The 27,124-nt window shown below is 29.5% G+C and overlaps 1 protein-coding gene across 1 annotated transcript in view; it reads right to left on the bottom strand.

Moving 5' to 3' along the window:
- Window positions 1-27,124, bottom strand: part of LOC100210231 (uncharacterized) — a 232,714-nt gene that overhangs the window by 86,864 nt on the left and 118,726 nt on the right. Inside the window, exons 27-32 of the mRNA XM_065807935.1 lie at window positions 26,488-26,556; window positions 16,910-16,987; window positions 16,703-16,771; window positions 15,600-15,680; window positions 8,761-8,832; window positions 8,570-8,644 (exon numbers count right to left, since the gene is read on the bottom strand). Of these exons, the coding sequence (XP_065664007.1) occupies window positions 8,570-8,644; window positions 8,761-8,832; window positions 15,600-15,680; window positions 16,703-16,771; window positions 16,910-16,987; window positions 26,488-26,556 (444 nt within the window). The remainder of the gene's footprint in view (window positions 1-8,569; window positions 8,645-8,760; window positions 8,833-15,599; window positions 15,681-16,702; window positions 16,772-16,909; window positions 16,988-26,487; window positions 26,557-27,124) is intronic.

Here is a 27,124-nt window from a genome sequence, read left to right as displayed (position 1 = left end):
GATTTTGACTTGTATCTCTTGTCAAAAAAATTTTGATTAGACGATATCCACATTCAGTTAATGGTGTATGCTAAATTGATAATTTAGCAGTTTTTTGAAAGTGAAAAATTTTCTTGAAAGTCTAGTATGTTAGTCCAGTATCAATCTTAATATTTTGTTATTACTTTTTAACCCTGAATTATAAGGATTTCCCGGAGCACTTTCTTCATTATTCAAAATTAGCGCCCAAGAATGACAAATCAGTTTGTGACTATGGTGTTATACTGATACAGATAAATTTATTTTTGTAACAGGTGAAAACTCGTTAAATAGGAATAAATAAAATTCTGTACAATAGAAATATACAAATATATTTATATTGATCCAAATAAATTTTTCTTTTTGAGGAAAATACTCAAAGAATAACTGAGTGCACCGATTAGAACTCTTGAAATCTTGCATGATATTAAGCAGGTAATTGTGCAATAGTTAAATCCCTGTTTGATTTTTTGTGCAATTGTTCTCTAGGTATGTAACCTGTTGTTGTTGTTTATCTTTATCTAATTTCATTAAGATAGACCCATTTTATACCTGTTTTTTTAATATCTCTGTTTGTAATGAAGACTCTGCTTGCTTCATAAAGCTATTTGAAGCACTGAAAGGGGACTCAGACCAATCAAAAACACCAGCTTTCACATGTGCAACAGTTTTCATAAAATGGTCAAATATACCCAGTAAAGCATGAAGAACCTATAAAAATATCAGTAATTTCTAAATGTAATAACTTTTAATATCGGAAAAAAACACGGAAAAAAACACATACTGAAACTTTTTAGTCCCTGTGTAATAAGTCCCTGTGTAATAAGTTCTCGACCACGAGGTAATCCACTGTTATTCAGAGTGGTAGCCCTTTTACCAAATATAAAATATCAGATTGAGCAATTTGTAAATCATTGATGATAATGACTACACCATATTCAACTGACCAACTTGCAGCTCTAGCAGCCAACTGGCCAGGCCTTGGTCAAGGTAACCATTCAGCTGCTTCTCAAAAGCTTGATGCTGCAATATCAAAACTAATAGCCACAGTCAGCATGCTTTTCACCCGCGTATCTGTTCTTGAAACTGAAAATATTACTCTAAAAGCAAATCTTTTTCAACAGCCAAAGTCAGCATCTCCGAGCTTGACCACAACTCTTAACTGGGCAAGCGCAGTTAAGCACGGTTCAGAAGCCAATAAAGCAATTATCACAGCAGTCAACGAAAATGCTAAAACTGTAGAAACAAAATCAAAAAGAGCTATAGTTGTCGGTCTTCCAAAATCCTTTGACAATAATCAGAGGCTAATTTCAGTTCAAAGTATGCTTAAAAAACTTAACTATAATGTTGCTTTTAAAGTTGTTGGGCATTTCACAAAAAAGATCAACAACACCACCAGTTTAACTACAATAGCACCTGAACCAAATGAATTGATCATCATTGAGTTTGACTCGAATGAGCACCGCAATGATCTCTTATCTAATGCAAAGCGACTTGCCTCAATAGATGAATTAAAATCTGTCTACATTCGCCCAGACCGTACACCTCTCGAACAAGAAACATTCAACAACTTGAACAAAAAGCGTGCTACAGAAAATGCAGAACTATTGGCAAAAGATTTACTTGACAAACCCTTTCGATTTGTTATCCGCAGCGAAAAAATCAAATGCATTGACACATCCAAAACAGTCAACATCAATGGAAGAGAGAAGAATCCATTCCTCAAATGGAAATCAGCTGCTGAAGCCATTCAGTCGCTCTCAACATCTCACTAGTTCAACATTCTTTAACAAGGCCAGCTCTTCCATCAAATTATCTCATCTTTCGTGCTTCTACACCAATGCAACCTCCCTCAATCCAATAAAACTCATCGAACTGTCCTTACTTGCAGAAAACAATTCTTTTGACATTATTTTTATCACCGAGACATGGTTCAATGACCAATCAACTCCCTCTCTTCAGAACTACAACCTCTATCGTTCAGACCGTCGCAACCAAATCGGAGGAGGTGTAGCTATATACATAAATAGTAAAATCATCTCAAACAAAATAGAGGAATCCCTACTACACAAAGATTTTATTCCCTACTATTCAGAACAGTTATGGGTTGAACTAAAGCTTTTGAATGAAACTCTGCTCCTAGGCTGCATTTATAGACCTCCATCCTCCGGTATCGAACCCTTCTCAGAGATTTCAAGTGCTATTTTCCATGCCAAAACTTTAATATCGACTAAAAAATACAACGGTATCATCATTGCTGGTGACTTCAATTTCCCAGAGATTACTTGGACTTCCAACTCAGTCTTTTCCTCTAGTAAAATTGGTCTCAGTTCTTCATTTGTCTCTCTTTTTCAAGATTGTCATCTTCACCAAATCGTCACTGTCCCTACTTTCAAACCTGCTAATTGCCCTATGACAAAGACTCTTGATCTCATCATATGTGACTCTTCATATCGTGCTAGCGAAATCAAAATCAGTCCTCCTCTCGGTTTGTCTGATCAATATCATTGCACTATCAACTGGCATTACAAACTGGCTTCCAGCATAAAATTATCACGTTTCAACAGCTCTAAATTTATATACAAGCATGGTAACTACGAAAAAATCAACAAAGAATTCAATAATGTTGACTGGTCATCTATTTTTAAAGACTTAAATGTAGAACAATGTTACCAACTTTGGCTCAACAAATACAATGAATGTTGTCTTCAATTTATCCCTCGTATGCCAAACAAACCATCCCCCAAAAAACAACCATGGATGACAAAAGAACTATTATCTCTTATTCGTCTTAAAAAATCGCTATGGGCTCGTAACGTCAGTTCAAAATGGAAAATCACATCACTGGTTGGGGAATATAGGGAAACTAGAAAGTTTGTTAAAAAATTAAGTCATTCTTCTCTGAAAACTTTCGAAATTGCCCTTGCCAATGATAAGCGTAATCCTAAAAGACTGTTTTCATACATAAATAGTAAACGCTCTGTCATAAATCAGATCTCATCTATGCGAGTCACAAGTTCCAGTGAGATCATTAGCTCTGACAAAATTACAATAGCCAACTCACTTAACAATCAATTTCAATCAGTTTTCAGCAAAGAGCCATCCAATGACAATCTTCCCCGTTTTGATCGTAGAACTAACACAATCCTCAATAGCATATCTTTTGATACTCTGGCCACTCTAATGGAACTCTCAGCACTAGATATATCTAAATCACTTGGTGTAGATAATGTCAGTCCTCACGTTTTACGCTTTTGTTCTACCTCAATGTCTTCTCCACTTACTCTCATCTTTCAAAAGTCATTTGACAATGGTGAAATTCCAAGCTCATGGTCCAAAGCAAATGTAACACCTTTATTTAAGAAGGGCTCCAGAATCGACCCATCAAACTATAGACCAATATCCCTCACCTCGATTCCGTGTAAAATAATGGAGAAATTAGTTAAGAAGGCAATCATGCAGCATTTAAAATCAAACAATCTTTTATCAGATAGTCAACACGGATTTTTAGAGAAAAAAGCATGCATTACAAATCTCCTTGAAACAATGGACTTCTTGACTGGAAATATAGCAAGAAAGCTACCAGTTGACGTCGTATTTCTGGATTTTGCTAAAGCTTTTGACAAAGTCCCACATCAACGAATGCTTTACAAATTAAAAATGTACGGAATCGAAGGCAATCTTCTCAATTGGATAAAAGCTTTTCTACTCAACAGGTCTCAACGAGTCATCCTTGGCGACACTCAATCGAATTGGTTACCTGTGACAAGTGGAGTTCCGCAAGGATCAGTCTTGGGTCCAATTTTATTTGTTATTTTCATCAATGATCTGCCAGATGTAATAAGCAAAGAAAACAGTTGTAAGATTTACGCTGATGACACTAAAATCCTAAGCATTGTCAACTCACTTGCTGCTCAACTTCAACTCCAATCAGATATTGACCAAATTGTCCAGTGGACTAAATCTTGGCTCATAGAGCTAAATGCAAAGAAATGTAAGGTCATGCACTTTGGCCAAAAAAAATTAACACCTTTCAAGTACTCAATAGAGGAATTAGGCCCTTGTTCAATAACGACTCGAACTACATTGGAAGCAACTACCTCTGAGCGTGACTTGGGAATTCAAATTACCAATGATCTTAAAGCAGGAACCCAATCCATCATTGCCTCATGTAAAGCAAATCAAATGCTAGGCATCCTAAAACACACTTTCCAATCTCGTGATGCTTCTTTATGGAAACAACTCTACCCCACCTACATCCGTCCTTCACTTGAGTTTGCAATTCCAGCTTGGAACCCTCATATGGCGAAGGATGAACGTACTATTGAATCAATACAGCGCAGAGCCACAAAAATACCAGACAAACTAAAAAAGTTAGACTACAAGTCCAGATGTTTACAACTTGGCTTATCTTCTCTTGTTGAACGTCGTAAACGTGGTGACCTCATCCAAAAATATAAAATTATTAATAACATCGACATAGTCAACTGGCACTTTCCTCTCATCACAATTCCACCAAGAGCAAATCACAGAGAAAGAATTCATCGTGAAAAGTACAGCAATAATTTAGCTCGTTTCCACTTTTTCAACAATCGCATTGCCAATGCATGGAATATGTTACCGGATAGAGTAATCGGTTCTCCAACTGTCAACAGTTTTAAAGCGAGCCTCGATAAGCTCTAATGTTACTACAGCTTGCAGCTATCCTTAGTGAAAGTTGCAATATGAGCTTCACAAAAACTAACTATAATCTGACATTCTATGATTTTTATTTTGTCAATTATTTTTACTTTTGTTGTGACAAATATATACTACTACTACTACTACTACTACTAATATCAAGTATGTTCACATATTAAAAATATAGAATAATATGAACACTATTACAAGATACCAATTTACTTGTATTGGTTTTACATCACAGATTGGAATTGGTTTGATAGTTTGTCCGGCCCTTGTGATATAATTGGGTTTTTTAAGAAAAGAAACGTCTTCCTGTTCAAGTTGGTTAAATATTTCATTCATGTTATATTGTCAAGATTAATTACAAAACCATTTTTAATTCTTTCAATATTCAAACACTGATTTTTTGAGCATGTGCATATGATCACAATATGCACATGCTCAAAAAATCAGTGTATATGCATATACCTCCAACAACACAAGCACAAACTATTTAAATTGACATAGTTTCTATTGGAAACTTATTGAAAGAGTTATTCTTTAACATACTCTTCAAGCAAGGTTTCCTTTACCAGCCTTGAATTATAAGTCAGCATAGCCCATTTTTTTAAGTTGGTTTTTCTTCAGATGCAGATCTTTGCGAGCTATTCTGAACTATTGTTTTTGGTGCAAATGTCAATTTATCAGAGCCAATTGCCTTAGTAATTACTAGTATACAACCTATTATATTTGCAGAAAAAGTTTTTGATTGTTTATTTTTCTCAGCAATGAAAATTTCAAATAATTCAAATTCTGTGAGCTTCATTTTTATTAAACTAAAAATATAAATATTTTGGTTGATTCATTGTCTAATAACTATTTAAAAAAAATGATTTAAACTTTCAAATTTTAAAAATTTAAAATATAAACAAGTTCACGTGAAAATTAAAAATATTTTTACTATATACACCACAACATATATACACCACAACATATATACACCACAACATATATACACCACAACATATATACACCACAACATATATACACCACAACATATATACACCACAACATATATACACCACAACATATATACACCACAACATATATACACCACAACATATATACACCACAACATATATACACCACAACATATATACACCACAAGATATATACACCACAACATATATACACCACAACATAAATACACCACAACATATATACACCACAACATATATACACCACAAAGCCTTTGGTTTTGATTTTAACTCTTGCAATTTGTTCATTTTAAAACAGATTTCAATGCTGCAGTATTTTTTTCAATTAATGGTGGTGCTAACTAGATTAAACTTAGTTAAAAAAAAGTTCAATAGAAAAGAGGGCTTGGGGAGGGGGCGGAGGTGTTGGTCAAAATAGGACTTAATCCTTTTTTTAATTTCTAGACATACACTTTTACTGAACACATCTTCCCCTTATGAAAACATGTACAAAATAATGTAAAACTATTTACATTAATATTTTTTAATATAATTTACAAAAAGTTTAACTAAAGGGGTAGGGTCATTCTTTTACATTTTTTTTTAAAAGTGCTAAGTTGGCACAATTTAGTTAAAAAGCATCTTATTCTTCTTTGTTATAGGAGTTTTAAAATATATGGGTTTACTAGTGCCAACTTAGCACGTTTTGAGATAAATTATTTTTTCTGATAAAAAATTAGTTAAAAAACACTAAAATTTTGCTAAATTTTAGATGTTTCATTAGGTATAACATGTAAAAAAAATTTTGTGCTATAATCTATGATGTTAACATTCACATCTCCATAAACTACAGCCTAAGATTGCTTCTACATACAATTATCACATTAGCACTGCTTGTATTAGTGACATTTTTTCTTATATAATGCCAAAAATGACTTTTATATATCATTTATACCTATTACATATTTTTTGCAACAAATTTACATTATTCAAATTTGTATACTTTCTGAACAAATTATGCTTTTAAATTAATTTTTTTTTAATGAACTGGAAATTTATTTGGCTTTCGATAACAACTAACTTAAATTTATTTTGGTAACATTGATTTTTAAGCAATGTCCACTGTTTGGCCCACTGTGCATTAGTGGTGTTTTTCAAATACAAATCTGGTAATGAAATAAAGAAGGTTTTTTAAGAAATTAAACTAGTTAGAAAACTTAATTTTTTAACTTAATTGGTTAATGTTTTATGAGTAGTTCAAGTACTAAAAGAACTTATTTTCTCATAGTTTTGTTGTAAAAGTTCGAAATGAACATGTTTTTTAAGCTTTCAAACCACAAAAAGTGCCTAACTCTTCTGAAGTTTAGTGCCTAACTCTACTGAAATTTAAAAAGAAGTGTAAGAATCCGCTGAATAAAATTTTATGACAATTATATTTATAATCATTGAGCTATGTAGCCACATAATAACGCCACATTTTTTGTAAATATTAAAGTGTAGTTTTGAAGAATATGAGTTTATGTAACATTTAAAATTTGCATTCAACATAAAATTTTTTTTTTGGAGCCACAAAAAAACAAAAAAAGAAAAGAAAAAAAGATTTTTCAACTTACCCCATCCCAGGGTAAGTTTACAATACTTCAGTGGAAGATGAAATGATCAATTACAAAAATTCTATAAAATTTTTTTGCACTTTTGATGAAAGACTGAAGACAAGCGCAAATTGACCGAAGACAAATGCAAATTAACCATCAGACATTTTAAAAAAAACTATTGAATCTTTTTGAAATCAAAGAACGGAAGTAACTAACACTAAGATCCAAATACAAAAAGTTGAATTTAAATTAGTCAAAGAGCAAGTAAGACTGTTGACATTCGCAAAAACTACAAACACTTGTAAAAATTAAAATAATTTTGCAATTTTTTTATTTTACATTTTTAGGTAAAATAGTAATAACTTAAGTGGAAAAACCTGACTTCACCATATTGCATGTAACTATTGCATGGGTTGCAAATTATTTGATAGTACTTTGCAACCCATGCAAAAGTTACTTATTTATCTTATTCCCACTAATTATTCTAAATTCGTAACAAAAGTGTGGCTTAAGCAATGCACACATTACAAGTAATAACAAGGTCCTTATCTATGCACAACATGGCAATGGTAGTTTGATGCTTTACTGCTGTTGAGGAAGTCAGACCCTCTGAGGGCTACCACATTCAGCAAACATTCTATAACAGAATTTCAGTTGACCTATATGGACATTTCGAGCAGTCCACTGTAGTTTTGCTCATCAATTACTTAGTGAACCATTAGTGGCAGGCGTTAAAAGTGGCTAGATGATGATTAGCCACAATATGACGTGTTAAAATATTTTTGACTGGCCACTTAAAGCAGAGGGCACTAATGGTTTGCTAAATAACTGATGAGCAAATTTCTAAAGAACCACTTAAAATGCCTAAATACATCCACTGTATATCTACTACAAAAATATCTGCTGGACAGAGTATAAAAAACCTTACTATCAACTGGTTTTAAAAAAATTAAACTGAATTTTAGTTTTAAGCTGTGCCAGCATTTGGGGATGTAACATCATTAACTATGAAACAACAAGTGCATTGTTACTACCGCAGTGGCATAAGCAAAAATCTATGAGTAGAGTCAAGATGATCCAGTGTTCATTCTAGTAGAAGTAAAATACCCCACTCTGTTAGTTGAAAAAGGGATTGAAGGCTAGTCAGTAGAAATTCTCTGCTACTCCAAAAATCTTAAACTTACTTTTGAAAGTTAAAATTTGTGAATCATTTTGCCAACAACAATAACAAACTTCATAAATTTTAATTAATAAAAATTTATTAATTGCCAATTCCCGCAATTAAAAATAGGTCTTTAATTAAATAAAAACACTTACATTTCACCACCACCAACATTTCCAATATTTAGAGCACCTTTACTAAGAGTTGATAGGAAACCATTATTGAGATACCTTTTTTAAAATTAAAAAAAACAACAGATATTGATTTTATTAGCATTTAAAAACGTTATTTTTTAATTTTAATTAACATTTAAAAACTTTAGGTTTTTTAAAAACAGAAAACTTACAAATTTCCTCTAAGTTTTTTCAATTGTATGGCATTATATGGAATATCTGTAACTTGAGTGTAACTCAAATCCCTATTTAAAAAATACTATAGTCATTTAAGAATATACTAAAATATTGTAATAAATATTGTAATAAATATTGTAATAAATATTGTAATAAGTATTGTAACAAATGCTATAAGAATTTATATCAACATTATAGTAACATTTCAAAAATTTTCAAAAAGACAACTTGTTGCCTTATTGAAATGTATAAATTTTTGCAGAAAATAGATTTGAATAGATGCTATAAAGAAAATTTCTGAGACAAAAATAAAAATTAAAAGATTCCTAAACCCAGATGTAGACCAGTTTTATCGTTTAACCAAACTTTTAATCTTTCTTTAATTAACAATATAGATAAAAACAATCATCAAATCAAACATACAACCTTTTTGTACTCACAGGTTACTGGAAATGAAGAATAGTATTATCCACCATTTACAATTTTAATACTGCAAATTTAAAAAAATACTTGAATATTTTAAAAAATTTTAAGAGACTACCATATAAAGAAAGCTTATGGAGGAGACCAGCATGCTAGACTATCAAAAAAAAAAAATAATCCAAAGAATTTGATACTTAAGTATATACTGAGGTCAAGTGTGTTTTTGGAGACTTTGCAAATGAAAAAATTATAAAGATAAACACTAAGTTAAGTATGACTGAAAATAAAATAGCCAAATTTAAATTAGTCCTAAAAAAAGCAAGTATGTCTTATGAATTTTGCAAGAGTTAAGGTTCTACTCATGATAAATTACTTCAAAGACCACAAGCATTAGTAAAAGATAGATTAAAAAATGATTCAATTGTAGGTAGTTTTTGACACTCTAAACATTAAATTGTGCAGTTGCCTCAATATTAGCTAATTAACCCAAGTTATAAACAAGCTTTTAACCTTGTTTTAACAAAAAATCGTTATAACCAAAAAAGAACAGGCAAAAGTCTATGTTAAGAGTCAAGCTTTTATCATCTTGAGCAAGATAAAAAGTAACTCAGGTTTACACTTACACCAACCAAACCAAAGATAAAAAAGGGATTTAGAGCTAGAAGAAGCCAACTCTGACTAAAAACACACCCTGCCTTGGGGCTATTGTTTGAGTAAAAGCTAGAGATGGTGTCTCGATAAAAATACTCATCTTTGGCAGATGTTAAATGCATCCAGCTACTGTCTTCTAGAAAGCCTCCTAGGTAAAGACTTAAGGGTTAAACAGATTCTATTTGTTGACCAGCCTCACACCCTTTTCTCATCTATTAGGCTGCCGCAGATGCATTTATAATGCATCTGCGACAGCCTAATAGATGAGAAAAGGGTGTTTCCATTTCAGGATAGTTTCCATTTCAGGATAGTTTCCATTTCAGGATGTTGAATGCTGAATCTACTTGACTCAATGCGTAAGTTTTGCTTGTGTCTCTGTTTTTATGACTAGGCAACTCATTCTACTACCTTCTAATGAGGGTACAGCTCTACAACTCAGTTTTATGGTTCTGAGGCCGGCTGGTAATCAGGTTTGCCGAACTCTGTGGTAGCTCTCAGAGAGGCTAATTCTATCAATAGCTGAAAAATATCAAAGTATTAACAGTGCCATGCTGCGCATGGATAGTACCCCAGTTTGTACTTTTGGTGTGCATTGTTAAGGCCACATTTGGAGCCCTTTGTTACAGCTTAGGGCTTGGTAATAGTAATGAGGCAATTGCTTGGGCTATTAAACAGTGTAGTGAGTACTCTCTATGCTTTGATTCAAGTTCTTAAGTTAAGTCATGAAATCTTGTATTTCATCAAAAAAATTACGATCTCATGACTTCTGGTGAATCTTTAATAATATCAATAATAAGGGCAAATCTGTTGTTCCATCTCTCTTGTATGGTTCAGACTTTGTCAGCTCACCTAAAGACAAAGCTGAATTGATTGCTAAGAACTTTTCATCAATGTCATCTCTTGATTCCACTAGTTGCGTTCTACCTGATTTAGTCGTCAAACAAGTTGATCCATTGCTTGACGTTCGTACACTCAAGGTGCTGTATCTAAAGTGATTTTCTGCTTAGACACTTTTATAGTTTGTGGTCTGGACAACATACCTGTTATAGTCTTGCAGAAGTGTTCTCTAGAGCTATTACCTATACTTTCAAAACTATGTAACAAGTACTTATCAGAGTCTTTTTTTCCAGCCTGCTGGAAAGCGATATCTGTTACCCCTATTTTCAAAAAATTCTGGAGAGCGATCTGATTCGTCTAACTACCGCATTTACCGTCATAACATACCTCATTAGTTTTCTTCCAATCATAAGCAAGGTTTTGAATTTTTAATTAACAAACACATAATCTCTCATCTCGAATCTAATAACTTACTTTCTGATCATCAATATGGATTTTAATCTTCTTGTTCTACAGCTGATTTGCTAACTGTAATAACTGATAGGTTTTATCGTACATTAGATAAAGGTGGATAGGTTAAGGCATTCGCTCTTGACATTTCTAAAGCTTTTGATAAAGTTTGGCATGCTTGTCTTCTCCATAAGCTTTTTTCTTACGGTGTATCTGGTAACATCTTTAAGATTATTGAATTCTTTCTTTTCAATCATAGCATAAAAGTTGTCCTTTATAGACAGCACTCTTCTTCATATCCTGTAACTTCAGGGGTCCCTCAAGGTTCAATCCTTGGCCCAATATTCTTTTTAATTTACATTAACAATCTTCCAGATATTCTCACATCTAAGGTGGCATTGTTCGCTGATGATACTACCATTTATTCTTGTCATGTTAAAAAGCTAACACTCTCTTATTGCCTGGAGGGGGCATTTGAGCTTGAACTTGGCTGGTGAAATTTAATTCAGATAAAATTTTTTTCAGCCAATCATTATCGCAATAATTTAGATCTTCCTATATTTATGTATGGTAATGTACTTGATGAGTCATCTTCATTTTTATCTTCTAGGATTAGCTCTTACTTTCGATCTTTCTTGGAAATCATCTATTAAGTCTGTTGCAAAATTAGCATCCATGAAGGTTGCATCTCTTTATTGAGCTTGACACTTTCTTACCATGGATTCTATTCTCTATCTCTACAAATCTCAAATCCGGCCTTGTATGGAATACTGTTGCCATATCTGGGGAGGATCTTCTAATGATGCCCTTTCTCTTTTAGACAAGGTGCAAAAATGCATTGTAAACATAGACCTGCTCTTGCAGCCAACCTCCAACCATTATCACATTGTTGTAATGTTGCTTCTCTTTCTCTTTTCTACAAATACTATAATGAGCACTGCTCTAAAGAGCTAGCATCTCTTTTGCCATCTACTAAAATTCATTCATGTGTTACTCATCATTCAATTCAGTCTCATCCTTTTTCTGTGACTATTCCTAAATGCTCCAAAAACCCTTATTCGTCTAGTTTTTTTCCTTCGCTTCCAACAAGGCTCGCAGCCTTATTGGAAGCAAAGATGTTAAAAAAAAAAAAAGCTGCTTTTTTCTTAAATAAGCATAAACTGAAATATTATGCTTACTTAAGAAACTTTTGTTTGGAAAGCAAAGACCTTACGAATACATTTTTAGACTTGATACTATATGGTTCTAATAGGTCTAATAATGGTTTAAGTAGGTCATGGTGGTTATGGTACCACCATGACCTATTTAAACACATTACCAGACTTGTTGTTTATAAGTTCACAATACAGTAGGCTAGTTTTTATGATTTAATTACAAATGATTAATGACAAAAACTATTATTATCCAAATATTAAAGCAAAAAAATATATTTCAACAAAATATATAACTAGAGAAAAACATAATAATATATATAAGCAAAAATAAGAAAATGGCTAAAAGCAACACCTATAAAAAACAAACAAAAACTAAAAATTAACTAAAAATTACATAAATCATATTCTTCTATTTCACTTTGTAATAAAAGTGAAGCTGTTTTTCATTCTTTTGCTTATTTATTTGCACTTCATTACTAAACATTTTTTTAAAGAATTTCTTTAATGAGATTTTATGCTGATTATTTTTTCAGAACTTTCAACTTCACGCAAACTAACTTGAAACCTTCCACCACCCATCTGCCTCAGTTTCCCAAAAAAATTTTTAAGAGGATCAGTTTGAAATCTGCTGGTTAAAATATATCATATCCTTCTGAAAATAAATCTTCGATTTAAAATGCAGTTTTTTTAATGTGACAATTAGTATACTTGATGTCTGAATTGGCTCAAAGTGACATTTTGTGACACCCTTGTAAACTTGTATTATACCCTTCACTTACATATTGAGCAAGTGCATTTTAAAACTCAGGTTTTTGATCATTTGCAACAACAGCATTTCCTATATTATTATTAGTATTATATATATTTTCTGAATTTGAAATTGCCCACATTATTAAATATAGAAAATTATAATTATTATAATATTATTTCTTTATTTTTTAATTCTTTTGGAAAATAAATTTTAATAGAAGAATATGTTGAGGCATGGAAAAACTAAAAAGCAATCTTAAAACTTTGTTCATATTTACCTGGATATAAACCAGCTAGAGTAAGTTTGTAAGGTTTCTTCAAACTAGCAGGCAATAAGTTTTTTTTTATAAACTTGATGAAATAAATGCCATCAAATATCTCGAGCTTCAAAATTAATTTTATTCTCAAATTTATCAGTTGATGTTGTTTAATATTGGAAAATAAACCTTTTTGAATGTTATAAAATATTGCTGATGTTTTTTAAAATATGTACGCATAATGTGTAAATTTTGTTTTATACATAAAAAAAAAGTTCTTAGTAGAATTTTACTTTTTACTAAGTTTTTAAAATGCAAGTGTATTAGTTGAATGGTTATCTATAATGATAGCGCAAATTTTAAAATATCAAAAAGATTTGTTAGACATTCATTTCAGTCATTAACCAATTTCCAGAAAAACTTGTTTCAGGAGATGCTTTAATAACAAAGAATATAGAACGTTTAATACCAACATAAAAACAACTTAAATTCTAAATAAAATTCTCATTGTTTCCAATAAATTTATTAAACGCTTTTTTGAAAGTACATTTTATCAATTGAAAAAACTAAACTTGAGGTTAATTCTTTTATTTTTATTTATTAAGCTTAAAAAGCTTTAACTGGTTAAAGCTTAAAAAGCTTTAACTGGTTAAAGCTTAAAAAGCTTTAACTGGTTAAAGCTTAAAAAGCTTTAACTGGTTAAAGCTTAAAAAGCTTTAACTGGTTAAAGCTTAAAAAGCTTTAACTGGTTAAAGCTTAAAAAGCTTTAACTGGTTAAAGCTTAAAAAGCTTTAACTGGTTAAAGCTTAAAAAGCTTTAACTGGTTAAAGCTTAAAAAGCTTTAACTGGTTAAAGCTTAAAAAGCTTTAACTGGTTAAAGCTTAAAAAGCTTTAACTGGGTAAAGCTTAAAAAGCTTTAACTGGTTAAAGCTTAAAAAGCTTTAACTGGTTAAAGCTTAAAAAGCTTTAACTGGTTAAAGCTTAAAAAGCTTTAACTGGGTAAAGCTTAAAAAGCTTTAACTGGTTAAAGCTTAAAAAGCTTTAACTGGTTAAAGCTTAAAAAGCTTTAACCAGTTTAGATTTTTAAGCTTTAATTTAGATTTTTAAGCTTTAACTGGTTTAATTTCACCTTTACAGTTAATGCTTTTTAATATGGAAATGAAGGAAATTCATCTAATCTCTATCCAAGCCTACAAAAAGTTGTAGGTTTGGATAGAGGTATACCATAGAATCAAACCAAAGAGAATAGTTTCATTAGTATGTAACTCTCTACCATCTGATTCATATAATATTAAATTATGAAGTTCACTTTAACTATTTTTTTCTTTTTTTTAAACCTGATTTCTCATATGAAAAAACAAATTTTCGAACCTGCTTACACATGTCAGTGTACACTTATTGTTTTGATGAAACCATTGGGGAAGCAGTATCAAATTTCCTTTATGGTATAATTTTACATGCAGATTGGTATCAATATCAATGCTTTCAATCTTAGTTGATGATATTATGTTTTTAATAGCAACACAATAATAAATAACATCACCATATATTTTCTTTAATAAAATGTTTTGAGGATAAATTTGCTTTGGCAATTCATTCACAGAACAAACCTTATCTTTTTTTTTGAAAACCACTGTTTCATCTTTCAATGAGAAAAAGGTCTTTTTGAAGGAATCTTTTTTAAAACTTTAAGAGTAGAAAGTGAGGATGGCTTTTAAAAACAATCTTTATTTGTATAAATTGTTGATACAAGATTCTTTATGAAGTCTAGTGTATTTCGTTTACCTCATTTGATGAATTAGGTGTTTGTTGAATAATGATTTAAAATCTATAAACAAATCGAGCTAATTTATATATAATAAAAGTATATATTAGTAATAATAATAACACATGTTAATAACTTAAAAGATCTGTGCAATTTAAAGATTATTTTAATTAGTAATGCTTTCCACCATGCAGAAAACAAGAATTAGATAAATAATCGTTAAATACTTAAAATAGGAGGCGGATTTGCTTCTGTTGTGTTGATAGACAAAGAAAATATTTATTCTTGGAGAAAAATAATTCATTAATTCAGCTGATAAATAAGTTTGATGACCGTGGATTCAGTTTGGATAAATTTTCATCCAAATAGAATTTGCAGAACTTAAATAAAATAAAGTGGGAGTTGTTGCACTTTTTTTACCTTTGCAAATTGTTCAAAAAAGTTTTTACAACATTTAAAAAAAATATAAAATATTTAAAGTCAACACCTGCAGTGCAACGAAGTTTGTATTATACTAAAAACATTGCAAAACAAAAAAAAAACCATACACATTGAATATATCTATATTGTAATAGGCATTTTCTTCTAAAATTTTGAGTCTGTTTGGAAAGTCTTTTCCACCGAGTCTTCTAAAATGTAAAAAATATTTACACTTATACGTATTAAAATAATAATAATAATAGTAGCAAAAAGACTCATTACAAAAAGCCAAAAGCCAACCATACTTAAATTTGTAAAACACTAATATTTTTTGATGATATGGTATAAAAAGTGTGGATCTACTGTGCAATATAAATAAAAATAACTAAATAAATCACATACCATACTACCGGTAGAAAAAACTAAGCACAATAAATTAAAATTCTAATAAAAACACCAAAACAAAACTAAAGCAACTAAAGTATGCAAACAGAAAATACTAATAAGTTTCCCTCTATAACCATTTAAACCAAATAGATACTTCCAGCATAAATAAACCAAAAACAAACAAATGGCAGTATACCCTACTAAAAACCCTTTTAAAGTTAAATAAAACACAATAGAGTCTTCAAAAAACTTTAACGCTGTCATAGATAATTCATTCGAATTTTGTTAACCAATCTTAAGTGTACGAAAATGAACAACCTGCGCAACTTAAAATCATCACTAAAAATCAAGTAATATATGATAGTAGAAAAAAAATAATAATAATATTGCCAGCAAAAATGTAAAGATTTAAACATGTAGTGAAGGATAAAAAAAATTCTCTGAATAATAATAAAAGACGAAAATTGTGAATGTGAAAATTAAAACAAAGCTAAGTAATGAATGTAAGATAGTATAGCATAAAAGTTCCTTGATAATAGTAATAATATGAAAATCAGCGGATAAATAATATATTAAAAATATCTGAACTTATGTTTAAGTATCAATACATGGTATTACTTTTTAAATTTTAATTTAAAAACATCATTTTTCATGCCCAAATTAAAAGTCATGTGTTGAAATCTCAGTAGATATAAACTTTCAGTAGGCAACCTTAACCTTGTATATATAAGCATTGTATTTTATAAAAGTAATAATATTTATTATAATAATAATAGATAGTTATTATTTTTGAATAGTAAAAAAATGGCATGACATAATAAAAACAATTAAACTAAAACCTTACATGTAATCACATGTAACACTGTTGAAACCAAATGATTCAACTTTATCAATTCGATTTCCATGCAAAACTCTGAAAATAGAAATTATTATACAACTTTAAATAAATATTTTATAATTGCTTGCAACATTTCAGCTTAAATACTGTTAAATACTGCATTTATATGTAAGACTGTTACAAAGTACAATAAATATATAAATAAAAGCTTACATTTCTGAGTTAGATCCTCCTGAAATGTTAACAAAGGCATTTGATTGAATCTTTGTCAACTGATTACCTTTTAAATTACTATGAAAGTTATTAGTAAATTGTAATATAAATAACAATGTTAAAATAAAACCAAAGGATTTACAAAAACAATTCGCATGAAATAAATCCTAACATACAGAAATTAAAACCAATTAAAATAAAATTAAAAAAAAAAAATGAAATGAACTGATTGAATAGTTGTAAAATATAAATAGGATTGCTGAGATATGGAATTAACGTAAAAAATATGCAATGAAAAAAGTTTGATTAATATTAATTTATTAATATTAATCAAACTTTTTACAACAACTTTTAACAATAGAGGAGGCTACTTATTAAAGATTAATAAAGTAGCATCCTCTATTGTTACCTTCTCAGCCATAACATTAAAAAAAATTATTTTTTAAATTTATATACATATATATTATGGTTTGCAAAAACCTGAAAAATTTCTACTCTCGGGATTCGGAATTGTATAATTAATTTCCGGATATTCCAGGAAATCCCAACATTGTTTTATGTTTAAAAACTAAAAGAAAAGTATTAACTTAATTAAGTATATTGCAGTAAAATGAATAAATCTTGAACATAAAGTAATTTATTTTGTCTTTAGAAAATATGCTCGCAGAAAGTTCAAACTATCTAAACTATTATCAATTAAGCGACTTATTTTACTGCAAAATAGTTGCGCCTAGGAACGCTCTTTTTAACTTTATGTTCTTTGATTTAATTGTCATTAAAAAGTCATAAACTTTCTGAAGACTATCACCCAGAGTACAATCACCCTAATTAGTAATCAACCTAAGTTATACTATTATCACCCTAATTAGTATCAACCTTAGTTATAAAGTAGTTATCAACCTGAGAACAATCACTTTCAAATGAACATTTCTTTTGATAATTTAGAAATAAGAGTTTCTTCTAATCTTGACAAAGAGTTTTGAGGTGTTGCTAAAAAAGCTTTTTCTAGGACTTTATTTAGTTGCTCACAAATAGTTTCTGGGATTTTGTTATCTGCACTTTTTGGTATTTCATCATCTTCTTCATTTGCTAAATCATCATTGTTGTCCAAGGAATTTGTGGGGTGATTTAAATTTGTTACATTTAATCTATTTAGAAGTTTCAACATTATGGTTTTAATTTTAAAATTTGAAGATATTTTCAAAAACTTTACCTATGGGAATTAGTTTGTTTGCTTCATAGTGAAGATAGTACAGTAGACTACTTAATTCAGTCCTTTGGTCTTTGATTCTGGAGGCTAATGCATTAGAAAGTTAACTTGTTGTAGTATTGAGTTCTTTTATTTTAGTTAGCATAAACTCTAATGCAATGTCAACAGTTATAAGGTTTGCATCGAGTTGACAAACACTTCCACTGCTGCTTTTACTAAAATTGGCATGTTCACTAGTTCTGAAACAACTTCATACTCATTATCTGACATTTTTATAGAATCATTAATACTGATATCAACAAGCACCTTTTTTATGCAATTTTTTAACTTATGAAATCTTTCAAGCATTTATAGTTTGCTGCTACATCTTGTATTACAATCTTTGATTAAAAGAAGGTTTTTTCTAAAGTCATTTTTAATTTTGAAAAACATTCATCATTTTTAGTTGATGATCTTTTGAAAACCATCACAATTTTTATTTAAAAAAAAATTTATTAATTACAGGATCAAATGCTTTGTTTGTAATTAATATATCTTCACTTATTTGATTACCCACTATAAAGAAACTCACATCACCATCATCATTACAATCTGATTCAATGCTTTCACTTAATTCAGATTCATTTTTTCTTATTTTCAATGTGATTGTCAACTTCCTTGACTAAATGTCTCTGCGTACAAATTGATGTTGACATATTATATTAAATTAAAATAATAGCCAGTTGAATACCATGAGCAAAGCATAGCTGCTGATTAATCTGTAATAATTTTTTTCATTATGCTGGCTCCATCTGTCATCATGCATACTATACTATTTTCAAGATTTAACCAAACGCAAAGAGTTTTTCTTTAAGTAAAATTATATACTTTTCAGCTGGCATTGTCTCTACAATCTTTACTAAACCTAAATCCCAAAAATTGTCTCTATCATGTAAACTGATATTCAAATAACAGGTATTTTAAATCGAAGTCAACTCATCAACAAAAATTGAAAACTTATTTCCTCTGTTAATTTTTTGTCTTGACTCATTTCTTATGACATTCTTTATATTGTTAAAGAAATCTAGTACCATTTTTTTAACAGTGTTTGGAGATTTAGGTATGTTGACATATCGCCTCATAGCCAGCGCAGCCCGCATATCAACAAAAGTGCATATTATGTTAAAAGAAGTCTTTAGCTGTTAATCTTGCACGTACCTCAGATAAACTTCTAAACGTCTTCTTTATTCATATTTGGTGAAAAATATGAACAAGTTTTACTTTTTTTTACTGTTCTTCTTCGTCAGTCAAAGAGCCAGTTCTGCTTTTAAATTTATTTTATGTAACTGTAGTAGATGTAAATGAAGAGCTTTTACTAATCCGCCAGCAATTCTCAATATTTTTTTGCAATGGCTTAGTTTATACGTTGCTGTTTCACTTTCTTTGTTGCAGAGAAAATGTTTCTATATAGGGGTTTTGCTGTTAAACTCTATGAAATTTGACATGGTATCCTAATTTGATGAATCAAAGAAAATACAATAATTTTATTAACTATTTTAACTTTCTTATTAAGTTGAATTTTTTAAGCTTAATAAATTTAAATAAATAAACTCTATTAATACAAAAACACAATAAATCAATACAAATAATCAACACACAATAAATTAATACAAATAAATTTTTAATTTTCTTCCCATTATCGTTATTATTTTTATTGTTAGTATTAATTTTATTATTTATATTATTATTATAATTTAGTTTTGATAATTAAAATTAGTTTCTTACTATTTCCTAATATATGCACTAATTATGGTCACAATGTATAAAATTGATTAATCTTACTTTAAACTTGTAAATTAATAATGAAAACATTAGTACTTAATTTTATAGCTTTGTTGGTATTTTAAGATCCTTAGATTGTAAACCCTAACTAGGATGTGTTGATTTGACCAACAACAACAACAAAAAAGGGAGAACAAGAACAAGGCAGAAAACCATAGAACTTGAGGAGAATCTAGCTTTAAAATAAAACCATATTCTGGTTTAAAATTGGTTCTAAAATCAAATCAAATTTGAAATTGAAAAAAAGTTTGAGTTTTTTTTAATATTAATGATACAAAGTTTTTAGTATTTAAATGTTAAAAATATTTAGTATTTAAATGTTAAAAGAATAAAGTTTAAGATCTTAGGTTTTGATAAAAATTGATTTCATAAGTTGTCAGAGAGGTAATTAAATCTGGTTCATAAACAGGAAACTCCAATCATATCAATTATACCAATTTCTTGACACTCAATTTCAAAACAGGAGTTTTTCTATGTTTTGGTGATGAATCAACTTTTGTAGATCCTTATTTCCAATCCTTGAATATCTTTTATCTTATTAATAGCCACATTTTATTCTCTTCAATAATTGGACCTGACAATGTTTGAAGTGTATGCTTACTGAAACAAAATCAAGCTGATCTTTAAATAGTTGGCAATACTATTTTATCATCTTTTTTTTGAGTTGCTACAGCTGAAAAGTACAAGTTTTTAATCCAAGAATGTTTAAAATTTGTCTAAAACCAGCAAGGAAACACCCAAAATTAACTTAGTTGTAAACTTTAAAGCTTATTAGCCTTTACCATGAAGGCCATGTTCAGAGGTTCATATTCTATTAGCAGTAAATATTCATCGCAATTAGGATCAATTGCATACAATTGATCCTAATTGCGATGAATATTTATGCCAGATAATTAATCAATAAATCTTTTACATGTCAGGTGTTTTTTAATACTTAGCTCCATAAACTACAAATTAAAAGTAAATCTTTAAAGAATTTTTGTAATAAAAATGCAAACAATACTTTTTGAGTTGGGTTTAAAAAAGTTCTCTTTATATTTAAGAAGTCTTACAAAAACATAAATATCTTTAAAGTTAAAAGTCCTAAGTATATAATGTTATAAATTTTTATCTAAAAAAAAAATTTCTTCGTAATGGTGCTCCAAAAATAAGAAAAACTTTTAGAACTTTTAGAGATATTTTTACACAAAAGTTAACCTAAATGTTTATAATGAAGTCTTAAAAATTTATGAAAAATAGAGCCTAAAATATAGGTAATCAAAATATCAAAATATATTATAAAATTATTCAATATGGCCCTGCAGGTGGTTTATTGTTTGAAGTATATTAGCAAAAAAAAAATAAAAAAAAAATTATAATAATACAAAACACAAAAAACAATAATAACTGCATCATAATTTTAAACTATATGCTTGAATTATTATGCAAAATAGCAAAACAGTTTTTTGCCACAGTAAAGGGCAACATTGTACTGAGGAGCATCACAGTAGGATATAATGTTATCTTCTTTTTTTAGTTAAGTGCAGCACAGTTTCTTTTATAAAGTATTTCTCTTAGGTTACATTTTGTTTAAATTGTGGAGGATTCTCAAATTTTTCAAGATCAATAAAATCCTAAATGAATGTCTATAAGAGTTTAGCAAGATTTTTTCTTTCATATTATCTTTCCATTGATTCGGTGTGTATTTTTTCTTTCATATTATCTTTCCATTGATTCGGTGTGTATTTGAACAATGTGTGGAATTTCTGGATAAACAACTATTTCTGATTAATTGTTTCTGACTAATTACAATGTAATAATATGAAAAAAAGATTGCATAAAAAGCTCTGTTATAAAAATATAGTTAAAGGAAATTATTAAGCATCAGTTAACAAAATATATCTTCCATAGGGAAAGAGTTAAAAGATTATCTGAAACATTGTATATATTTAATATATTTATACATATCTTTAACAGTGTCTTTAATAAGGGCAAATCTGTTATTCCACCTTTCTTGAATAATTCAGCGTTTGTTACCTCATCTAAAGACAAAGCTGAATTGTTAGCTAAGAACTTTTTACCAATTTCATACCTTGATTCCACTAATCAAATATTATCTGACTTGTCTAACTACGGTCCCATTAACCTTCTTATTATGATTTCCTGTATCTTCAGGAGTTCCTCAAGTATCTGCTCTTGGCCCTATACTTTTTCTAATTTACGTTAACAATCTCCCAGAAATTCTCACATCACAAAGTGGCATTGTTCACTGATGATACTACTATTTATTCTTGTCTTGATAATAAGCCAACATGATTGCTAGATTGCTAGGAGGAAGAATTTGAAAAAGGATCTCACTTCTGTCACAGCATGGGGCCCTCAGTGGCTGGTGAATTTTAACTCAGGTAAAAGCTAATTTTTTCCAGCTAATCGCCATTGCAATAACCTAGATCTTCCTATATTTATGAATGGTAACGTACTCAATAAATCATCTATCATTTGTCTTCTTGGATTAACACTTACTTCTTATCTTTCTTGGAAACCATATATCAAATCCATTGCAAAGCTATCTGCTAAGGTTGCATCTATTTATTGTGCTTGCCACTTTCTTACTTTGGATTCTACTATTTATCTCTATAACTCTCTAAACCGTCCTTGTATAAAATACTGTTGCCATAACTAGAGCATATCTTTGAATGGCGCCCTTTCTCATTTAGACAAGGTGCAAAAACCCTTTGTAAACATAGTTAGACCTGCTCTTGCAGACAAACTTCAATCATTATCACATCGCTATGTTGCTTCTCTTTTTCTTTTCTATAAATACTATAGTTCTAAAACTCAATTTGTGTTATTTGTCATTTAATTTAATAATCTCATTCTTTTTCTGTGACTGTTCATTAGTGTTCCAATAGTTCTTATTCATCTAGTTTTTTCTCTCAAACATCAGTTGATTCATATAATTTGCAATCTTTTAAGTTGTCTGTTAATTGTTATCATGCCTTACAAACTTCATTTTTTCTTGTCGAGTTACTTCCAACTATAATAGTGGTTGCTTGCAGCTTTGTTGGAAATGAAGATGAATAAAGTATATATATATATATATATATATATATATATATATATATATATATATATATATATATATATATATATATATATATATATATATATATATATATATATATATATATATATATATATATATATGTATATATATATATATATATATATATATATATATATATATATATATATATATATATATATATATATTAATATTAGGGTGATGACTTTTTTACAATCTTATTTCCCTGTATCATTATTTGATGAGCTTTTATTAAAAACTAGATAAAATCCTAATTTCAAAGTAATTCGATAAAAAAATTTCACGCACAAAATGACTTAAAATTTTTTTTATTATTTTTTTTGCCTAATTATTGAGGTCTCTTTAAGAAGTTACAAAATTAAACACAAGCTTCAGAGTCATATATATGCAGCATTTTATAGGGTCATCTAACACACAAGGAAGTCAATTATTTAAGATAATGTTATTGAACAGGATGAATCTTAGTGGGAGGTTGCCCTTATTGCGGCAGGAGTCATACAAGTCTTGGAAAACTTCAATTGCACGCTCACAGCACTGGTTGCTTTGGGTGTTGTCGATTGGAGATTTGTATATTTTCCAGTGGTTTGCAAGATCTGAGACATTTTGAATAGTTATTCAGTACTATAGATAGTTCATCAAAATCGTCAGCGCGGAACAATTGACTGCAAAATCAGTGGTAGACCCATAAGCAGGATTTTTATGCAGCCTGTTACAGGTTACAGGCATCAGATTAAATGCAAGAAGGGCTATAATGGTTCAAGAGTTCCAGGGTGCATTGCTGATACTTGGGATTACTCATTTGCGAATCTCATTTATCTCAGTGTGGTGACGGATGACACAAGTGAGATGGTAAAGAAACTTCATATCATCTTTCCAGCCGCCTGTTTCCTTAATCTCATTTTTACCGTTGCTGAAGGCTGACTTCAATTTATCATAATTGCACACCAAATTCTTCACAAAGAAGTACTCAATGTTTGGTGATTTAGTCAATCCATTGAGCATATCGTACTTGACAATGCTAAGAATGCAATCCAGCACACGGTGTTGGAAACTCATGAACTTGGGTCTGTGTTAACCTTTCTCCTCAACTACTTAGTGCTGCCAAACACCAACACCTGTCTTCTTGCCATTATTTACAGTTGTTGTATCGTTAAAAGGACTTCATAATGCATTAGAGGAATTCAGCCTACATGTTGAATTCCTCTAATGCATAGTGAGTTTCTCCTGCAATTGTTTGACCTTTCCCATCTTTCAATTTAAGCGCAGGGGTTGGGATTTCAATGTCCGCACTAGAAAACTAGCAGCACACCTTTGCTGCTCCATGACAGCTTTGAGATTGTAACAAGGTGTCTTGCAATGTATGTTGGTGTTTTGCTTCCTTTTGCTTGTTGATGTTGCAATTTCATCATCTTAAGAAGTGTATTTGTATGAGTTGGAGTCCATGCTACTTTCAAACTAATCAGGTGCTGAGCCTGTTAACAATGTCGGTTTGATTACCTTCTTTTGCTTGGATGGGTGGATGGTTTTAGCACTAGCAGGTTTACCAGTGAAATAACCAACCTGGCCTTTGCACTTAATTTACAGTTTATACAGGTTCTCTTTGGAAAACAGTACAATCAATGCACTAAAGTTTTGATTCTTTCTGCAGCGCTCGTAGTCTTTCAAAAGTTTTGATAATTTTGCACAAATGACTTGATCATGTGGAAAGTTCAATGCTCCATAGGGCTTTAAGCTTAACAAAAATCTGGCGCATGTGACTCCTTTCACTCAAGGATGCTTCATAAATTGCCACTTTGCCTCTTTATAATGGCTCTTGAAGCTAGATTAAGTTCTTTATCCAAGTTTCTTACTTCTTCTTAATGTTAAAAGAGCTCTTTTTAAATGACATGTTACATTCTACTCATCAACTTAAACAGAAAAGGCCTAAATGTAAATATTAAACACATAACAAGTTATAAAAACTGTTACTGAGTTTTCATATATTTTATTTAAAAACAAGCAATATAAAATTATAGACAATAAAAAAAGTGAGACACTAATTAAATATTGCACAGTTATATGTTTGTATACAAAGCACAAATATCAATGTAGCACACCAAATAATACAATATCTCTTTCAATTAGGCAATAATAGTGTTGACACAAAATTAAGCTAATTTAAACTTAACCATTTGCTTTGAACACCTTACTTATATATCGGTTTGCAAAATAGCTAATGAAAATTTTACAACTCTGCAAGAGCTTCTCGAAAGCATAGTAAAGTATTCTGGAAAATTCCAAACAATTCTCTTGGGGCAGTACCGCAAGGTTTTTTAGGGGGGTTCGTTTTTGTAAAACAAAGAAATTTAGAGTAAAAATAAAATATTTTGCAAGTTTTTTATAACCAAATTTGCGTGAAACAAAGACCACTTGGTACAAAAGGGGGGGGGGGGTCGATTGCACCCAATGACTCCCCCAGTGTACGAGCCTGTCTTTATAATAATATGTAGTATATAAATTATTTTACAAGTTAATTTAATGACTTATATTATATATAAATATTATTGAAACAAATATGTATTACGCTAAAATGGTCTATACTACATTTCAATTTGGTTTTTGCATGACCTTTTTCAATATTTTATTGGAATATAGGTCATTTTAGTCAATAATAGGCAAAATTTCATTCATTCCTGTTACAGGAAATGATTTTTAAGAACAAAAGTTAATAAGTCATCATCCTTATATATATATATATATATATATATATATATATATATATATATATATATATATATATATATATATATAAATATATATATAAATATATATATATATATATATATATATATTTATATGTATTAAATTTTTCATTATTTTACATGTAAATACATTTGCAATACAAGAAGCATAGAGAAAGATTAACTTTGTGTTAATATATGTATATTATTTCATTATTATTTTACATAGCAGTGTAGTTATGTTATACATTTGCAGTACGAAAAGCATAGAGAGAAAAATAATCTTTTTGCTAAAGTATCCAAGAGACAGAGAGAACCAATTAAAATTTCATTTAATGTTTGGTAATTAGAAACTCAATCTAGCATAGCTTAAACAGAAAGTTGAATAGGTAACATGTTAATTTATATAAAAGTTACACTTGTAAGTATGGTACAATAATTTGAGTTGAACCTGCTATGTTGGACTAGTCTTTATTTATCCAGTTATCTTCATTCATTCATTCTATCTTCATTCATTTTATTAATTTTTATGATAAATCATACACTGAATGTCTATGTCAAATTAATTAAAAAGTTTTTAGCTAATTTATGTAAAATTTTTTAGAAAGTTTAACTTTTTCAAAAAAGTTAAAATTTTTCAAAGTGATTTTAGGTAAAACCTTTAAAAGTATTTCATTAAAGTAAATACTAGATTTAAGTTTTGAATTCCAAACAAAATATTTTATAAACTATTAAAACTTACATTCTAGAGATTTTTTTATTCCAAAAATCTGTCATTGGAATTTTAGTTAATTTGTTGCCTTCCAAATCACTAGAAAAAAAAAATTAATTTAGTTAACAAACAATTTTAGTGTTACCCATATATAATAGTCTCAACCAGTCAGAATGTCAAAAAATAAAATATTGAAATCGAATAACAATAACTAAAACAATTGCATTACATCATCAAAAATAAAATTATCAAAACCATAAAAAGAAAATGCTTTAGGAACCTTAAAAAAAAGTTGTTGAAATCATTAATTTGAGTAAAACCTGGAAGACATTCTAACATTTAGCAATAACAGAGTTATCTAGCAACATGTTGTATTCCTTAACTGACAATATGTTTGGAATAAAATCCACAAAAATTTTAATTAAAAGTACAAATTTTATCTTTAGTAATCATTATCCTATTATTATAGTATTAATAATCATGTCCTAATAATCTATCCTGTTATTATAGTATTAATAATCATGTCCTACTAATCTATCCTGTAATTATAGTATTAATAATCATGTCCTATTATAGTATTAATAATCATGTCCATAGTATTAATAATCATTATCTTCAGTAATCATTATCCTGTTATTATAGTATTAATAATCATGTCCTACATAAA

This window comes from Hydra vulgaris, chromosome 10 (genome assembly GCF_038396675.1).
Source record: "Hydra vulgaris chromosome 10, alternate assembly HydraT2T_AEP".
NCBI classification, from domain to species: Eukaryota; Metazoa; Cnidaria; class Hydrozoa; order Anthoathecata; family Hydridae; genus Hydra; species Hydra vulgaris.
Note: the sequence above shows the minus strand (reverse complement) of the source record. Positions and strands in the feature narration are given on the sequence as shown.